Consider the following 18239-nt stretch of genomic DNA (forward strand, 5'->3'; position numbering starts at 1 on the left):
TCTTATTCCAGAATAAGAGTCCACATCTGGAGTTACTCAGGAACAACTCCCTGTGTAGACAAGACCTTAAAGGCCAAAGGCACAACTTGGTGCCTTCAAACTCCTCAGGTAGATGACTATCTGATAATCAGGACTTTGTGCTGCTTACCGTATTACTTACGTTGTTACTATATTACTCCTGGCAGCCAATGTTCACTGGGGGTAGCTTTTATATAAAGGGCACTTGAGCAGAGGCAATAGTATTATAGGTTAGAGGGGCACTCTCACATGGCAGCCAAGATTTTCAGATGTGACTAGTGATTTTGAGAGCCCAACTGGAGACATCTTACAGGGTCCTGATTTTCAGAAAGTGTTGAGCACCTGCCCACTAGAAAACTGTCTCAGGCCGGGCAACCAAAATCACTAGTCACTTTACAATCTTGGCAGATATTTGCCAGCAGAGTGGAGGAAATCACACATCGCTAAGATGCTACATAACCCAGTCCGGCAATGAATTTTTCAAATGTTTGCCAGATCCACATCTATGTAACCCTGCAGCATTCGTGCACGGATCTCTGAGAACATGGACCTAACTTCTATATCATGAATGGTATCAAGCCAGTAGAGCGTTTCAGTGGCCACAGTCAATTTAAAGTACACATCAAGAGAAGGCATCCTAGTCTCATTATCTCTCAATCAGCACTGCTGCACCAGAGGGATATCCACTGTGACTTACCTATGTTGCTGTCAGCACCTCTCCTACGAGGGTTGTTTGGGTAAGAATAATACTGAGACCCTCCCTTCACCCCTGTGGGGGAAAGTGTGGTTGGACTTGCAATTCCCATTTCACTGGGCAGGAAACCAGTCTGCAAATAAGAAGACACACAAACCCTTCCATGTAATTATGCTGTAAAACCATCACAGTCATTGAGACAGAACAGAAGCTGCCTTGAGCACCTCAAACTAAAATCAAACCAACGGGCCATAAAAAAAAAAAAAAGGCAAAAACAAATAAGCCATCCAAAAAAAGGAACCCTAGTCACATTTACCAAAGATGCCTGAACTCCAAGCTCTAAATCTGCACCCAATTATTTGTGGGTGCAAAATTACAGGTGCAATTAACTGAGCACAAATGACAGAACCTAGATGTCTACCTAATTTGCAGTCAATTGACTGCATCTACGACCGATTGTGGGCAATGGCGCAGAGTCGTATAAGAGAAAGGACAGTTTTGCAGTTTAAGGCATTGCACTGCGACCGCTAAGCAGATTCACCAGGACAGCAATAGTGGTAGAGCTCACAGAGATGGGGTATCCACGTTGTTATCAGTGTGTTGTCTAACCCAGCTCAGAACTGGTCTAGGAGACACCATGGTTTAAAAAAGCTGCTCCTGCATTGAAGGAGAAATGTTCCTGGCAATAAAAGTGGTTGACAGCAGCAATACTGGTGCTGCAGGTCCCCTGACAATAGCCACTGCAGAAGCCCAGAGTGGAAGATTTCCCAAGCAGCTTAGTACAGACAAGGCAACTGAGTCTAAGGACAAGAGGAAGGATGGTCTTGTGGTCAACAGCACTCAGGACTTGGGCTGGTACCTAGGTCCACCACGGACTCCCTGTGCCTCAGTCCCCCCTCCATAAACTGAGAATAACAACCCTTCCTTTTATCTGCCTTGTCTATTTAGACTGTAGGCTCTTCAGGGCAGGGACTGTCTGACGATCCATACATACAGCCCCCATCACAATAGGGCTCCGATCTCAGATGGGGCCTCTCAGTGCTACTAGAATGTGAATAATTATTATAGCCTTTCAGTATGCTGAACTGTTGACTCCTATCCTGCTCTGTTTCAGTTGTTTACTCTGCAGAGTAGTTAACCCCTGGTTAAATGCCTTTTAGATCTTTAGGCTACCAAGGACTTCTTTTACTTAGGAAATTCCATTAGAACCAAAAGTTCTTCCACACCCCACCATTCATCCCAATTTACAACCTGAAGCCAGAATTTTCAGACATGACCCATGGATTGATGGGGCACACATTAAAGGGGCCTGATTTTCAGCTAGTGCTGAGTGCCCATCCCAATGGAAATCAGGCTCCTGTAAGGCATTTCAAGCGGCGTGTCTTCTGAAGACATGACTGGGAGCTGAAGCAACAAAAATTCAGGCTAGAAAGAAGATGCAACTTTGAACGGTATGTGGATTTTAGCAATTGGAAAAACTGACCTGGTGGATTCCCCATCACGTGAAGTCTTTACATCAAGACTGACTCACTCACTCTCTAAAAAAATGCTTTAACTCAAACACAAGCCATGGGAGGGATGCAGGAATGTTCGGATGAGTTTCCCTGGCCTATGGTATGCAAGTGGTCAGAATGGTTCCTTCTGGCCTTAAAGATACTTCTAATGAAGGCCCAAGATTTGCTGATTACACCATCATTTCTGTGGTAGCAGATGCCGAGAGTGAACTTCACTGCTCACTAAGGCCGGGGGGTATAAGACGGGAGAGGTTTGTGCTTTTAAAATAGTATTTTGGTTTGGTTTGATGTAAGCAGAAAGCGTTTGCTGTGACTAATCTGCACCACAAATACCTATACTGCTTCAGCCTGTTTCTTGCCTCCCAGCTGATGAAAGGCCAATGGATGCAAGCTCCCTCTCAAGCCCCACAATCCACTTCACAAGCAGCTGGAGGTTTCACAGATTGTAAACAGAGTTTAGCAGGAGAGATTTACGTTGGGAGCTTTTCAAAATAAAACGCCTGCCTTGAACAGGAGCTATGTTGGCACAGGGTGATTATTGCCACTCAATAATAATATCCGGCTCTTCCATATCACTTTTCATCTTCAAATCTACAAAGGAGTTAGGTACCAATACCCCCATTTGATAGATGGGAAAACAGAAATGCAGAGAGAGAGAGAGAGAGAGAGACGGACTTGCCCAAGGTCACCCAGAAAGCCGGTGGCAGAGTCAGGAACAGAACTTAGATGCGCCATTGTGCCATACTGCATCTCCGGGAGCATTGCTGGTGGGGAGTTTTCACAAACAGCATCAGTGCTGTCTGAAGCGATGATTAACCCAAATGCCAGCCTACCCGACGCTGTAGCAGAACAGTCTGTTGGGTTGGGTTTGTTTTTTAAAGTAATTCTCTCTCAGCCTCTCCTTCTCTGCTGTACATTCGTAAGGAAATTCAACCCCCTTTTTCCTTGTTAAAGAAAGAGAAAACTCCTCTTCTGTTTAGACAAACTGACCTTGGAAGCTGTGCAGAACAGCGCAAACCCAGCATTCCCTGCCCACAGTACGAGTTTCACAAACCAAAGTGCCTTTGCATGTTCAAAAGGGGGAAGCCCGTGCGTAGCACTCAGTAGGGATCGAATTTAGTGGGTTGTTTTATTTAGCTTAGGAGAAAGGCTTACTATATTTATTTGGAAATTTAGGGGGAAAGGAAGATGGCCTAGATATAATAAAAGCTTATTCTCTGTGCATCGTCTGAGGCTGCTAAATTGCAATAAAGGAGGATTTCAAGCTTTTCTGAAACTGGGAACAATGTTTATAGCTGGCTATTGAAAAAGAGACTGCTCTGAAATCAGTCTCCTCAGAAAGGAGGTTTGGGGGAAGATCGTGTATTCACAGCTGGTAAAAAAATGCTTGCAATCTGTTCCACTGGTCATATTACCTTTGTGTGAAAAGGCTCCACACCACGGAGCCAAGGAAAGTGAAACCCTAAGCATCCCAGAGGAGATTACAAAGGGCTAGCGCCGCAAGTCGTTACTGTTTTGCTCCTTAAACAGGTAGTTCAATTGTTTTGGTAAAATAGTGCCCTGGTTTCTAGGTAGCTTCTGAGGGAATTAGTGAGTCTCCTTCCTTGCCCCTCCCCCGCCTAATCCCCTTCCCTGTACTGTTGCTGGGTAGTTAAGGGTTAAATGAAAGAGTGGCTTGGAGACCCCCTCCCCCCATCTGGAGCATGCAGAGCTGGGTGGTTTAGAGAGGAATGTGCTCCTCTCTGAAGCTCCCTGTCCAGTCCCTCAGAGGACTGAGCCTACACAATACATCTGCTGTGCAACAATTCTCAGAAGCTTTAGAAGAGGCGCTAGCCGGCCCGCCAGGCAGGTTAGAAACTCAGCACAAACCAAATCAACAGGAACAACTGTTCCCAGACCAGCCGCTTGGCTCCTTGATGTTCAATTACAACAGAATTTTGGTGTCTACCCTCTATCACCCAGACCAGGAGAGTTTCAGCAAATGGTCTCCTCCCGTGGACTGCTATCTGATCTGAACCCACCCTCCCCCTCAACACTTCCAGGCTAGAGAGAGGCCTCCTCTGGATTGCAACACCATCTCTCCCACCCCCTTTCTGTTACCCTATATCCCCCCCCCACCCACTCTCCTCCTCTCTCCCGTCCCCCCAAATAAAACCTCAACAAAATCATAACATTAAAAAGCAAGGCCTGGCATCTGTCCCATTTTTATTTTAGCAGCTTCAGTGGTAAATTAAATCCACTCTGGCACAGCCAAACAGCACAGCTGTTTCAGCAAAGGAAACATCCTCAGTTCAGAGAAGAGGAAATTATGACAGATTTGTGTAAAATTAAAACATGGGTTTTATAAAAGAAGTTGCCCAGCCAACAGCCACTCAAGTGAATGCAATGGCCGGACTGTTTACACTGTAAAGCACTAGAGTGGTGACTCGGTGTTCACAAGGAGCAGCGTTAGTAATGCAGCTCTGAGCTGGGGGACTCACTGGCAGCAAGAGGCTGGATAACTTGACTCAACTTCGCTCCAGCTAGATGGCCTCCCCCTATACAGAAGGATGTCAACAGGACTCCCCTAAACTAGCAGATGGTACGGCCCCGATCCTGCTGTAAGATCCACGTGAGCCAAGCACAGCCGCACTGAGATTCCTGGTGCAGGGATCTACCTGTATGAACTGCACTTCAGGATTGGGGCCCATATTTCAGCTGGTTAGACAGACGCATGCTAGCTTTGTTTTCAAGCTAGCGGGCTAAAAATAGATCATGGGCGTTGCAGCACGAGCTAGCCCCTTGCACACTAGCCCCTCTGGCTCCTGGGTCTGGACTTGGGTGGCCTATGCCACCACCCATGGTGCAGTGTTCACACTGCTATTTTTAGCACGCTAGCTCCAACAGAGCTAGCACTTGTCAGTTGACACCAGCTGGGAGGCGCACTCCCGGTCGTAGCACAGAGATACTTTGAGCACCTTCCAGTTGTACATTGAGCAACGCGACTCCTGTCTGTCATGTGCGGTTCATTCTCTCCCTCCCCAGGGAAAAACTGTGCATGAGGTATGGGGCTTTAAAGCAGGTCTTTCCCCCCTCATTATGAGAGCAAATTGCCCCTTTCTCTTGAAAGTTAGCAAATTATGTTGCTCTAATTTTTAGGCATTTAAAAAACCGTGAGTTTCACAATGGGACTTACTGAGCCGACCCTGGGTAAAAGGAAGACAGGAATGCAGCAGGAAAACAGAGAGGAGCACTCAGCATTTAGGTTGAGATTTCCCAAGAGTCTGAAGAGATCTGCATACCAAACCCCATGTTAATTTTAATGGGAACTGGGTGCATAAACCCTTCGGCAGCTTCAGGGCTTTTCCACACAGCGTTACCCCACTTTAAAGGCGTCACTTTAAATTATTTTAGTTAAACCAGCGTAAAAGGCTGTGGGGGTGTTTAAAGCAACATAAAGAGGCTTTATATCAATTTAACTTGAGTCTGTTAGAAGCAGGTTTAAGCTAAATTGAAATAAGCCACTCAAACTAAAATAAGAGTCTACATAGGGTTTTGTATCAGTTTAACTAAAGAGGTTTTAAACTGATGTGGTGTAATTTGTGTGTATAGACAGGGCCTTAAACTCTCTCAACACTTCTGATTAAACCTCACACACAAAACTGAAACCAGAGCCGCTGGCTGAGATTTGAAAAAGCCGTCTCACTTAATTTTTATGGAAGATGAGTATCTAAATCCCCCAATTTACTTTGAAAAACTCAATCCTTATTTTTAAACTGTTTTCCCCCAAATTCATTCAGTTTTTAAAAAAATTAAAGCATTTTAATTGATTCTTATGATTATTACCTGATTTAGTCCTGGCATCCCTGCATCTCTGCTGAACGTTGAGTAGGGAGGTCTTTCACCGCTCTTCCCTAAAGGTGAAGGAAAACAAACAGCATTTTGTATAAATTTACAGAAGGGGCTGAACACACCTACAAAATTGCATACACTCACTCTAGCTCACGCAGCCTTTGCTATTTGGGCACAAAGCCCATCTTTAAATTTTGGCTTCTCTTGCCCTTCATCAGGATGTCAACTGAAGCAGATAATAGTTTGCTGCAAAAACAGGAGATCTTTTACCTTCAAGAACAGCAGGGCTCAGTTGGTCCTTTTAAAAAAAATTGCAGTGATGCAGGGAACCACTCGTGGCCATGGAAACTGACAGTTTCCGAATAGAGAGGGGGAAAAAAAACAAAAAACCCTCCAGACAAACTAAAAAAAGCTATCCAAAATTGGTGGAACCAGGGACAGAATAAACGAAAAGCTAAGCATGGCTGACCAACAGAATCTGCATGTATTTTTCCAAACAACAGCAAAAATCATTTTGGTACGCTATCAGCGCAAGAATTGAATGCTGAATTCAAACTCATGGGGGGGGGGGGGGGGGGGATTATTTTTCCCCCTTGGATATTAAAACCTCCAGAAATTGGGATGGTTTTTAAGTGGCAAGTATTTATCTGAGAATTCTGACTTCCCATTCAAACCTGAGGCGTTCACAACTTCCAGGCCTTGGGAGGAAATCCAGGGCCTTTCCTATCACTGAAGGAGCCTGTTTGGAATGAAAAGCCTCTCTTTCTAGCCGATGATCACCGAGGGGATATGCCCTGGTAAAAAGGTTAAAACCACCCTCCCTCCACCACCGAGTGAAGACTGGCAGCCTGCCTGGGGGGGGGGGGGGGAGCAATTAAAAATACAGCTGGCTGGGAAACGGGGTGTTGTTTCTCCCCCTCTCTGCAGAAAACTGTGTGTTTTCAGTGAAAAATTGAAGTCAGAAATATTTCAATTCTGAAATGCTGCTGTAGCACTGCATGGGCTGGGCTCACTGGTCAGGTCACCGCTCTCCAAGGTCATCAGTGTCCACTCTTGTCGAGGAGAGGTGGTGCATCATGGCAGTTTCATGGCTATAATGCTGACCAGGGAGTTTGGCCCATAGAGAATGGGAGCATGCGGCATCTGAAATGTAACTCCCACCAGGCAATAAGACTAACTGTGAGGTTTCAACCACATGGAGCTCCAGCCATGGGCCGTCAGAAGGAACTGAGGGGGGTTGGGGAAGCACAACATCCGACAGCCAGGGGAGGGGCCACGAGGCATGAGCGCCACCCCTCTGTGGGTACTGCTAGGCAAAAGTCTCTGGCTCCCGCGCCCTGGGCACGCACTGATCTGAATGGAATATGTGTCTACATCAACTCAAAGAAAAAAATGTTGTGTTTTCATGTGTTTTATTTAAAAAACAAACAGCTGAAGTTTTCCATGGAAAACTGATTTTTTCCTTTAATTGAAAATCAGCTCTGACGGAAAGTTTTCAACCAGCCATAGGCACTCGTAACCACCAGTTACGAGTGCCCCTAGGGAATGAGGGAGAGTGGGTGTCCCGCAAACCAAAACAAGCTCACCAGCACTGTATCCCCTGGGTCTACACGACTCAAGACGCAGCATCAGCAGGGAGTTGCTGAACACATTCAATTCTATATGTGGTCGTCATTCAGCCAAATCTCCCCTTTCCACTAAGGAGAGAGCTCTCAAACTCTTTGGCAAAACCCCAACATTTCTGCTTACCAAGACATGCCCAATCTAGTTAGCGAATAGAAAAGCTCTGTTAGGATGCAGGCTGACACACGTGAAGTGGCGTAACTGGCTACACTATAGCCTGGTGGAGAGTTAACATGATTAAAGACGCATCCTTTGCCCAGTTAACAGAGGATCTCTCTGTTGGGAGCCAACAGGGCGAGGAAGAGAACTCTCCCAATCTGTTTTTTCCCTTAAGGTGGGTAGAGGCTGCTTCTCGAGACTGGCAGGTGGTGAGGACCAAGGAGGATGGTACTTGGTTTTGAAAAGCCAGAAGGTGGCTTATATGGCAGTCTCATTTTACGTGGAATCCCCAGAGGTGTTAATGGTTTGCTCCCACCTCAGACAGCATCAGACTGACTACATGAATCTTGAACCCACCCACATGCAGAAAAGGTCTGGGGGGGGCTAGGAACAGCACCGCTCACCCAGCAAGACACTCATCATGTCACTTCCAGCAGAGAGAGCATTCAACTTGGTCGCTGCGTTCTTCTCTGCAGGCCCTTGCCCCTGGACTGTGACAGCATGTTATCACTTCTTCCAAAGCAAGCGTCCAAGCCGCAGGTGTACTCAATGCCCCTCACTGACAGCAAAGGATGGTAAAATACTCCAGCCCATGTTACTATTTTGTTCCACAGGCTTAAATGTTAAGTAAACAAAGGTCAAAATGTCACAGGGTGGATCTCTTAAATGACCTAATTTTTAAAAGAGCTTAAGAGCTATATTTGCTACAGACCCTGAAACTTCACAGAAATAACTCAACAGGTTGTGTCAGGCAGATCATGCTTAGTCCTAAATCAGAGGGAAACCAGGGTAATTCCAGAACGCTTTATCTGGTAAGCAACTGACAAGCTTCCCTCGCTGCAAATAGATCGCTGTTTACATGTATCGCTTTGTTGGTTAAGTGACTTTTAAAGCATCCTTGGCAAGTCTCAGGTAGCGCTACGAACTTAAGGCAACAAACAGCACTAAAAGCAAGTGTGCTGGTGCACACAATGCAAAATGAAATTATTGCGCACCAGATTAAAACTGCAATCTCTCTTTCAAACAATGTTACATTTCTGTCTGACACTCTCCAAAGCTTCAGAACATGCACATGCCTGTACGTTAATACACTAGGGCTGAAATTTCCACTTTTAAATATTGCACTAGGAATCCTTGCTCCTGTCCAGCAGCTACCGGAGATAATAAATACAGAGTATGGCTAGGTACTAGCAACCTATTCTATGCCATCAACAGGGAGGGATTTGGCAGGACAAAGGTGCACTGAAAAACAACAGGCAGGTCAACTTCAACACAGGCTTTCCTGGCTTTTGTGGATTCAAGTGACTCACGGTTTGAAAGCAACTTCGGTGGTTGAAAACGCTTCCGTTTTCAGTGAGACAGAAAAATAAAGCAACAACACTCTCGGGAAGCACAAGAGATTGTAGAGTCTAATGCTGTCAGCAACTAAGGCAATAAATCTGATTCCTGGGGAGGAAGGAGGGGGCGAGGATGTATGTTTGACAAAGTCTTCCTGATTTTAACAATATCTAGAGTTTTGAAATTCACCCCGTTCTATTGATGAGTTGTACAGAAAAAGCCAACATTTCCATGGGGACCACAGAAACAATGTATTGTTTCTGCTCTGGGCAATCAGTTCCCTCCTCCCCCCAAGGACCATGCCGAGTGCCCACAAAAAAACCCACCTCAACAAAAACAAGGACTAAAGCGTGTTTCAGTGGGGCACAGTTTATACCCTCAATCCCTCCTCCCACCTCCTCCCAAAAAGTTACACTTGGTTACAAAAATTCGACAGACAGTTCCCAGTGTTAAGAATCCTTGAAAAATATAGATGATGCTGGAAACAGATCCGCTAAATACTTTATTTTGAATTTTGCAGATTTTTGCAAATTTTAGGAGGCAAAATTGAGACTGGGTAGGCAATGTAAATTGGGTGGGGTTGCACTGAGAAAAGAAGGATCAGTTGGAAGTGGGAACTGGATGCCTTAAATATTTCCAGCGATCTTAACTTCGGGGGCGGAGGGTGTTTGAAGTGGCAGAATTTTTTTAAATGGTGCAATTCTTCTGGGGGTGAGTCCCCTGAAGCTCAGCTGCCACTGTCACTCTCTCTTTAAAAAGAGACTATACATTTCTGTTTTTTGAAGGAAGGCCAAAAGTTTGAATCAGGCTGGTGCGTAAGGCCCACCGGAGAGGAGCCCTGCTCTGACAAATCGTACGGGACTCAAAACTATAGAGTTCCACCTCTGCAGACTTGGACAGGTTATAGAGTGAGCATGCACACATAGAGGAAGAAAGTGGTAGGGGGACAACACTCATGGGGTAGCAGGTAACGGAGGGAGAATTGGGAGACTTTTAGCCACATGGAAAGATTTTAAGTGCTTAAATGTTTTATACCTGGGAATGTCAAGTGGTTAAAGTTCTTAACATGGTGAAGGCTTGTCATTTCCCCATCCTTTATTTCTCCTCCAGCTCCCTGCACTCCCCTTCCACATTTCTCTTGAGCTCCTGCATGCACACATGTGCACACATGCACGTGCTCACACAAGTCTGCCAGAGAGGGGTCTGCAGTACATTATTTTCACCTGTTTATAATAAGCAATTTCTCCATCGATATCCTCCCCCCAAACTTGGCACACCCTTGCCCGAAGGACTACGTACATGCCTACTCTGAAATTAAAACGTAACACGGTGTGCATCAACGCTCAGGTAACTTTGGCTTTTCAAAGACACCCGCCAGACAGATTTTCATTCTCTGCTTGCAAACACAGTTGAGCAGATTCTCTCTTTAAAAAAAGCAACGTTTGAATTCACTTCTCGACAAGGACCGAGAACAGGAAGCTTCATTCCAGACGGTCATTTATTCCGACATCGGCAAACCCTGAAAATAAGGGCTTATGCTGAAAGTACCTTTGCAGGCATGTCATTAAGCAGGATGCCGAGCCATATCGCGCAGCAACTTTCACACACATACACCCCGGACACGCAGTGTCTCACATACAACAATGCAAGTGGGACGGCCAGTTTAAACGAACATGCCATTTCAGTGTTTCTGCCCCTGGACAAGCACAACTCAAGTGCAGAGGAACAAGCCAAGTAAAGGCTATTTGCGTTTTCTGTGGACTTGCAGATGAGCCTCCCCAGCAAAGTGCAGGTGCTCACAGCCAGGGAACATCCTGTAGTTCTGCCAGGCCCCTGGGAGTTCACACATGGTTGCCCTCAAATCACCCAGCCCCAGAAGCAAGCGGTACCGCCTCTTTCACTCCCTACTGCCCCATGCGTACTCCCCCCTTCCCCACCAAAATGAACACAGCAACCCACGACACCGAGCGCTGATGCAGCAAGATTGAAGGAATTAAAAAATATATATATCTGTTCCGACTCCAGTAATTCTATTAGAATTATTTCCTGCGGGTAGGGGAGGTAAAGCACAGAGAGTGGATAAAAAAAAAAAAAAAATGTTTAAAAAAAGTGGGAGTCGTCACACCCCCACGTCCATGGGTAGATTAAAACCATTGTCCAGGAAGAACGCAATTCACAATAGCTCACAATGCACACCCGATTAGAAACACTTCTCTGAAAAGAAGCTAATTACTAGAAATAATTACTAGAAAGAAATCTGTTATGGCTTATCAGTTTCCCTGCTGTTTAAACAATTTCCCCCACTCCCCCCTTCACTGAGGGTGAATGGTGAACAGAGCAACTGATTTCAAAGATTGCTTTTAAAAAAGCTCCCTCCCCCCCCCCCCGATTAGCAGGTTCAAGAACAAGAAGGGCCCTACCAGTCCAGGATTCACACCCCGCCTCTGCCCCACAAGGGTCTGTAAATGGCAAAGAGAGAGGACTGGGCTGTGATTCCTTTTAAAGGATTGAAGGCCCCAATATTGGTCTTGTGCCATTTGTTTGCTTCCTTCCGATGGCCCAAAAGGGGTTCTCTTCCCGGATTTCCTCCCTGTCCCTTTTATACATTAGAAATTCAGGCCTTGCCATCCATGTCGCTTTTTCTCCAAGGCAGACACCAGAAGAGACAGGAGGCTGGAAACTCAAATGTGTGGAAGGGGCGAGGTAATTTTTGTTCAGCCAGTTTAATACGCACACTGCTCCTTTCAATGACGGTGTGAGAGCGCTCACCTATGCGTGCCCCTTGGATGCTCAAGAAGCCCTCTAGAAAACCAGGGAAGACCAGACACATCAGGAATGTTAAATCTGAAATGCTGCACCAGTCAAGTGACATGCAAATTCCTCTTTTGGAGCTATTATTTATTTGTGTTATAACACCTAAAGGCCTCACAAAGCACGGTCCCAGTCTGTGTTAGGTGCCATACGTACACAGAGCGAGAGTCCCTGCCCCGGAGAGCTTACATTCTTAAGTAGACAAGACAAGACAGCTCAAGCGTGGGAAGGGGAAGAGAGGCGCACACAGACAGGGAAGAGATTTGCCTGAGATCACACAGCAGGTCAGTGACAGAACCCAGCCTCCCGATTCTCAGTCCAGTGCCCCATATCCACTCTAGACCATCAGTGCTAAAGCAGAACACATTCTATTAGCATGCAGAAACTTCTTCCCATTAGCCCAATAGGATTAAAGACTTTAGACTCATAGACTTTAAAGGTCAGAGGGGATCATCTAGTCTGACCTCCTGCACATTGTGGGCCACTGAACCTCATCTCCCCCTGTAACAGACCCCTAACCTCTGGCTGAATTACTGAAGTCCTCAAATCTTAATGTAAAGACTTCAAGATACAGAGAATCCACCACTTACTCTAGTTCAAACCAGCAGGTGACCCAGTCCCCATGCTGCAGAGGAAGCTCCACTGAGCTGTTACAGATGAAAACCTTTTACGTCTTAGAAGGCAACACCCAGCGCTGGCAACTGCAAAACTCACAAGTTTAGCACAAATCTTTACCGCTCCGCTCACAGCCAGCTTACAGAATGCGCTCTCTCCCTCCTTCCCTTTTTGGAGAATTATTATTAATCGTATGTGTTCCAGCAGCAGCTAGAGGGGCAAGCCAAGGTCAGATGCTGCACATGCCCATCGCAAGACAGTCCCTGCCCCACACAGCTAATCATCTAAATAGACAATGGGTAGAAGGGGGGACAGGCAGAGAGAGGGGAGGGTCATATGGCAGAACTGGGACTAGAACCCAGATCCCCCTCACCCCCGAATCAATCTGACCATGCTGCCCCTCAATGACATCGATCTGGGTGGCAAGGGTGGCGACAGCGAGTCTGGTAAAACTGGGGGAAGACGCTAGAGAGGCTCATAACCACTTTACCTTCGTAACAGGCGAAAAGTTACACAACAAAGGTCCAAAGTTCTAAACTTCTCCTCAGATCATAGAATCATAGAATATCTGGGTTGGAAGAGACCTCAGGAGATCATCTAGTCCAACCCCCTGCTCAAAGCAGGACCTAATCCCAACTAAATCATCCCAGCCAGGTCTTTGTCAAGCCTGACCTTAAAAACCTCAAAGGAAGGAGATTCCACCACCTCCCTAGGGAACCCATTCCAGTGCTTCACCACCCTCCTAATATCCAACCTAAACCTCCCCCACTGCAACTTGAGACCATTACTCCTTGTTCTGTCATCTGGTACCACTGAGAACAGCCGAGCTCCATCCTCTTTGGAACCCCCCTTCAGGTAGTTGAAAGCAGCTATCAAATCCCCCCTCACTCTTCTCTTCTGCAGACTAAACAATCCCAGTTCCCTCAGCCTCTCCTCATAAATCAACATAAATTCACAGATGAGGAAGCCACCAAGGCAACAGTTGCCACAATTCACGCTGGCGCGGAGGACGATGCCAACACCAGCTTTACGTTTTACACAAGGTGTTTTCTGACTTTGTAGAGACTTTGACACAGCAACTCTTGGGACCTGGACTACTTCTGGCTGATCAGGCAACAGGGAAAAGGCACCTAAAGATGCCACTGACCTGTTCTTTGTGCCTCAAGTGCTTACCACACTCCAGACCCATTGGTAAGAAGTCCCATCTCGCAAACCTTTCAGGTATTAAATCTCTCCCATTTTACACCAATATTTCACACTACTCAAGAGCACGATAGAGCAACACACCTCCTGGAGGCTACCAATGACCAAACATCCTCCATCATGCAGTCTCTCAATAGCCAGGCTGCAAGGGTTACACTGATAGACCCAATGCTGTCGCAGGCCTGGCCAAACTAGCGAAAACACAGATTAGCCGAGGAGCTCACGTTTTGTTTAACACATAGCTCTCTGGGCACCGTGATTGCCTGCGTTAGCCTGGTCACAGAAACAGTTCAGGGACCTGGAAGCAATGGTAAGAAATGCACAAGGTGGGTTCATTCAGTGTTCAGAAAGGGCACCTACTGCCATGGTCTCTGGCATTCAGGGGAGGGATAGCTCAGTGGTTTGAGCATTGACCTGCTAAACCCAGGGTTGTGAGTTCAATCCTTGAGGGGGCCATTTAGGGATCTGGGGCAAAAATCTGTCTGGGGATTGGTCCTGCTTTGAGCAGGGGGTTGGACTACATGACCTCCTGAGGTCCCTTCCAACCCTGATATTCTATGATTCTTCGTCTAGAGAAAGAGGACACGTGTTGTTGGGAGGCACACGGTGGCACTCCGACAATCCCACTCACTTGCCCTGGATGTAACAGACGAAGTTCCATCCACTGACATGGAGCCATTGCTTCCTGGAGCAGCTGCGATTCATGCAACCTTCCCCCATGCATGCATCTGAAGAAGTGAGGTTTTTACCCACGAAAGCTTATGCCCAAATAAATCTGTTAGTCTTTAAGGTGCCACCAGACTCCTTGTTGTTTTTGTAGCTACAGACTAACACGGCTACCCCCCCCCCGATACATTTCTGTAAACAATCATCACCTCCTATTAACAGAGTGTCCATAACATACAGTCAAACCCTACTCGGTCAGTCTGTCCACTCCAGCTGGTCCACTGGTACTGGAACGCATCAGCGAGAAAACTGGCTTAACGTGCCCTGATACACTGTTGTGTAGCATCCGCCTTCTTCCACCAAAACGGCCATTTCCTCCTGCAGTGTCTGAACCTCTCTTCACACCCTGGCTCACCTAGAACAGTTTGTCAGCAGCAGTCACTGCAGGAGTCTCTGGTGCCACCTGGGCCTGGGAGCGACTGACATGCATGACACCAAGGATCCTAACAGCTTGAGTGGAGACTGAATCGCAGCTGTCAGTATTGCTGGAGCTGCAGAAAGGAGTGTCACAAAACCCAATACCTGATGGGGAAAAAAACACCCCTTTCTGCAGCTGGTGTCCTCTATTGCTCCAAAACTGCATGACTTTCCAAGCGAGGATTAAACCCTTCTCCTTTAAGTTTAGACATGAGCTCATGGGACTGCAGCGACCGCATCACAGGACACCAGGGCTGCATCCGATAGTTTCCTCCCAGGAACCAGCTCCAGACAGACTGCCATCCAGGTCTGCGGGATGGGCAAATCCTCCACTATTCCAAGGAAGGTGATCACTGCTCTACCCATCTTCATGCAGATGCCACAATGGATAATATGGCCAACGTAGGTGCATGAATCAAAGGAATTTTCGGGATCCCCTGGCTATGCAGCCCAAATATTGACAGAGCTCATGAAGTTTCCTGAAGCTCAGGCCAATGGGGTTCTCCAGCGCCGAATTCCTACAGGCTTGTAAGCCTGCTTAACGCTTTCTGTGTCAAGGTGCCTCCTGCCTCTCCATTTTTCTTTGGGGCAAGCAGAAAATGCAGCAGAAACGAAGAATATATTTATTTTTAAAAACAGCACTGGCTTGACTGCATTCCATCGCTAGCAGATGCACGCCAAACTGCTGGTCCCCCTGTCAGATGCTTCAGTGGACAAGTTCGAAGCCTGTGGGGCAGTGATCTGCAGTTTGGGAAACCGCACGCACCCATGGAAAAATTGCAGGAGTTACCACTTCTTGCATCCACTTGTCCGTGGCAGATGGGCTGTCCTATACCTTATGCCATGCAAACTGACAGCTGCCCACTGCCCAAACTCCACAATCCCTGAGGGGTCTCAGAAACCAGAATTTGGAAGATGTTTATTTGTGGAGCATCCTGAGCCTAGATTCCCCCTACCCATCCCACCCAGTCTTGGAATTTCTAGCCCAGAATTTGCTCCTGTTGAAAGGAGAGTCTCTTTTAGAGCCCCCTGGCATTCCTGGAGGAAATAAAAAGATAGCAAGACTTTGGAATGGATTTTAACTGCACTCTTGGAAGAGAGACTGGAAGATGGCCAATTGGGAGGGTGATCTCACATCCTTCTCTGCTCTCTCTCCCCACATTGCTTGTATCATCCTATCTACACCCTTTCATCTTCTGCCCATCCGTGTTATTAGTAGAGCTGGTACATTTTTCATTCTAAGCTCTCCTCCCTGCCCCAACCCCATCCATAACACACACAAAATATCTTTTTTCAAACTGGAAACTTGTTCTTTTTAGTTTGCTGTGTTTTTGTTTTTAATTTTTATATATAAAAACTTTCTAGTTTGCCACTGAAGCCAGGATCTGGAGAATTTAGATTTCAAAATTTCATTTTTGGTTTCTTCCACCTTCCCGCAGCTGAATGCAATAAAATAAAGGATATCCAGGGCTTCCCCCACACACTTTTTCCATTTCTCTCTTTTTTCTTCCTCGCCACTAACTTTTCAGTTTTTTTTTTTTTTGGAGGGTGAGGGGGGAGGAGAAGAGAATTAAAAGGTGAAAAAACCCTGTCCCAGCACAGCCACCCTCCATCCTATCACATGCAGTGGCAAAAAGGAGGAACAAATTTTTGAATTTTTTGGGAAAAGTATTTCATGAATTTTTTTTTTAATCATTTCAGTTTGGGAAGGAAAACGACTTTGACGTTTCAGATTTCCCCCCTCCCTTTCTAAACCAGTTCGCCATGCGCCCTCCCCCCGCCCCCCTCATTTCCAGTGATGCAGCCTCTGTCCCCAGTCACCAGCCTCCTAAGCTCTTGGAAGATTAGATCTTTTCACTGAACTGGGAGACCCGAATCAAGCCACAATCCTCAAGAGTTCTGTAATGTGCATCAATGACCTCTCATCAGGTGGACCCACTCTAACAGTCTGTAGGGCTCTGGGTGCTACGGACAGACATTCAGAGGGAATGCAAGCTCTAAGTGCTAGTGACAGCTAAAGGAGACTCCCATCAGCCCAGGTAGCAGAGGCCCAAATAACATGAACGTATGAGGCTGATTGGGTATGCAGTGGAACCAGGGGACTATCTGATATGCTAGCAAAAAACCTGGAGTTCTGTCTTTAAGAGTAAGCCTATCTTTTGGGCAAAACATCTCACAGCTGCAGACATCTGGGGCTGAAACCTTCTTGTTCTTCCTCAAGGCAGCAGCTCCTATTCACCTGCTCCATGAGGAATCTTAGGAATTATGCCACCTTTAGCCAGAGGCAACCCTTGGAACAGAGTTCGGCTCTTGGACATAAAGGTAGTTTTCTTCCCCGAAACCGGAAGCATTTCACGCAGACTTCCCCGTTGTCATTAAAAAACTCTACCTCTGCTTTTATTACATCCTCCAGGTCAGAAAGCAAGGAACCACCTCCTCTGACCCAACAAGGAAATAGCTCACTCAGAGGTGATCTTAGAATCATAGAATATCAGGGTTGGAAGAGACCTCAGGAGGTCATCTAGTCCAACCCCCTGCTCAAAGCAGGGCCAACACCAACTAAATCTTCATTTCCTCCTCTGGATGGGACCCCAGAGACTTAACTTGGAAGTTCCCTTTTTGACCAAGACGTGGAAATAACCATCTGGAGATAGAGACTGGCTCTCCAGATAGCCTGGATCTGACAGCTTCCCTCTTCCACTACATACAGAGCAGGAGGAGGAAATTGGCCAACATTTGCTTCCTAGATCTATTAGGTCCTTTTCTTCCTCTTTCTACCTCGCTCTGGAGAAGGAGGAACCACTGATTTTAGCAGGGATTTTCTTTTAAAGAATACAGCTCCCCCTCCCCTTTCACTAAAGGCCACTGCGGGTAATAGCCTTCCTCCCCCACTCCCAGACTCACGTCAGCTGGCCACGTTAACGGGAGGGTTTTAACCACTGCTGCTAAGGGAAAGGAGGGGATGTCTAACCCTGATTCCTTGCCTAATGTAATTAGAAGCTCTCTAAGCCCTTCAGGATGGATATTTTCTGCTCTTAATCCCCCGAGTCTGAAGAGGTAAAGGGGTAAATTGTCACACATCCTTCTTATGCCCAGTTGTGCGCAAATCACCGTCTCTGGGGAAAGAGGGGATGTGAGCATGAGTTAGCTTGGCAGCAGGAGCATGGAGCTGAAAGAGGCGTGGTCCCCTTACCGCTGCCTGACCCAGACGGTCGGAGAAGCATGAGGGAAAGAACTGGGTCCTCAGCAGAATTCAGTGAGTCTCTTGGCTCCTCTGGAGACAGAGCAGG

The 18239-nt window shown here is 46.7% G+C and overlaps 1 protein-coding gene across 15 annotated transcripts in view; it reads right to left on the reverse strand.

Moving 5' to 3' along the window:
- The window catches only part of TCF3 (transcription factor 3), a 118665-nt gene that overhangs the window by 30518 nt on the left and 69908 nt on the right, over positions 1-18239 (reverse strand). For all 15 annotated transcript variants that reach the window (XM_065578091.1, XM_065578083.1, XM_065578084.1 and 12 more), the window contains 2 exons: positions 6052-6119; positions 716-845 (listed from right to left, as the gene is read on the reverse strand). In XM_065578091.1, the coding sequence (XP_065434163.1) occupies positions 716-845; positions 6052-6119 (198 nt within the window). The remainder of the gene's footprint in view (positions 1-715; positions 846-6051; positions 6120-18239) is intronic.

Source organism: Chrysemys picta, chromosome 25 (genome assembly GCF_011386835.1).
Source record: "Chrysemys picta bellii isolate R12L10 chromosome 25, ASM1138683v2, whole genome shotgun sequence".
NCBI lineage: Eukaryota > Metazoa > Chordata > Testudines > Emydidae > Chrysemys > Chrysemys picta.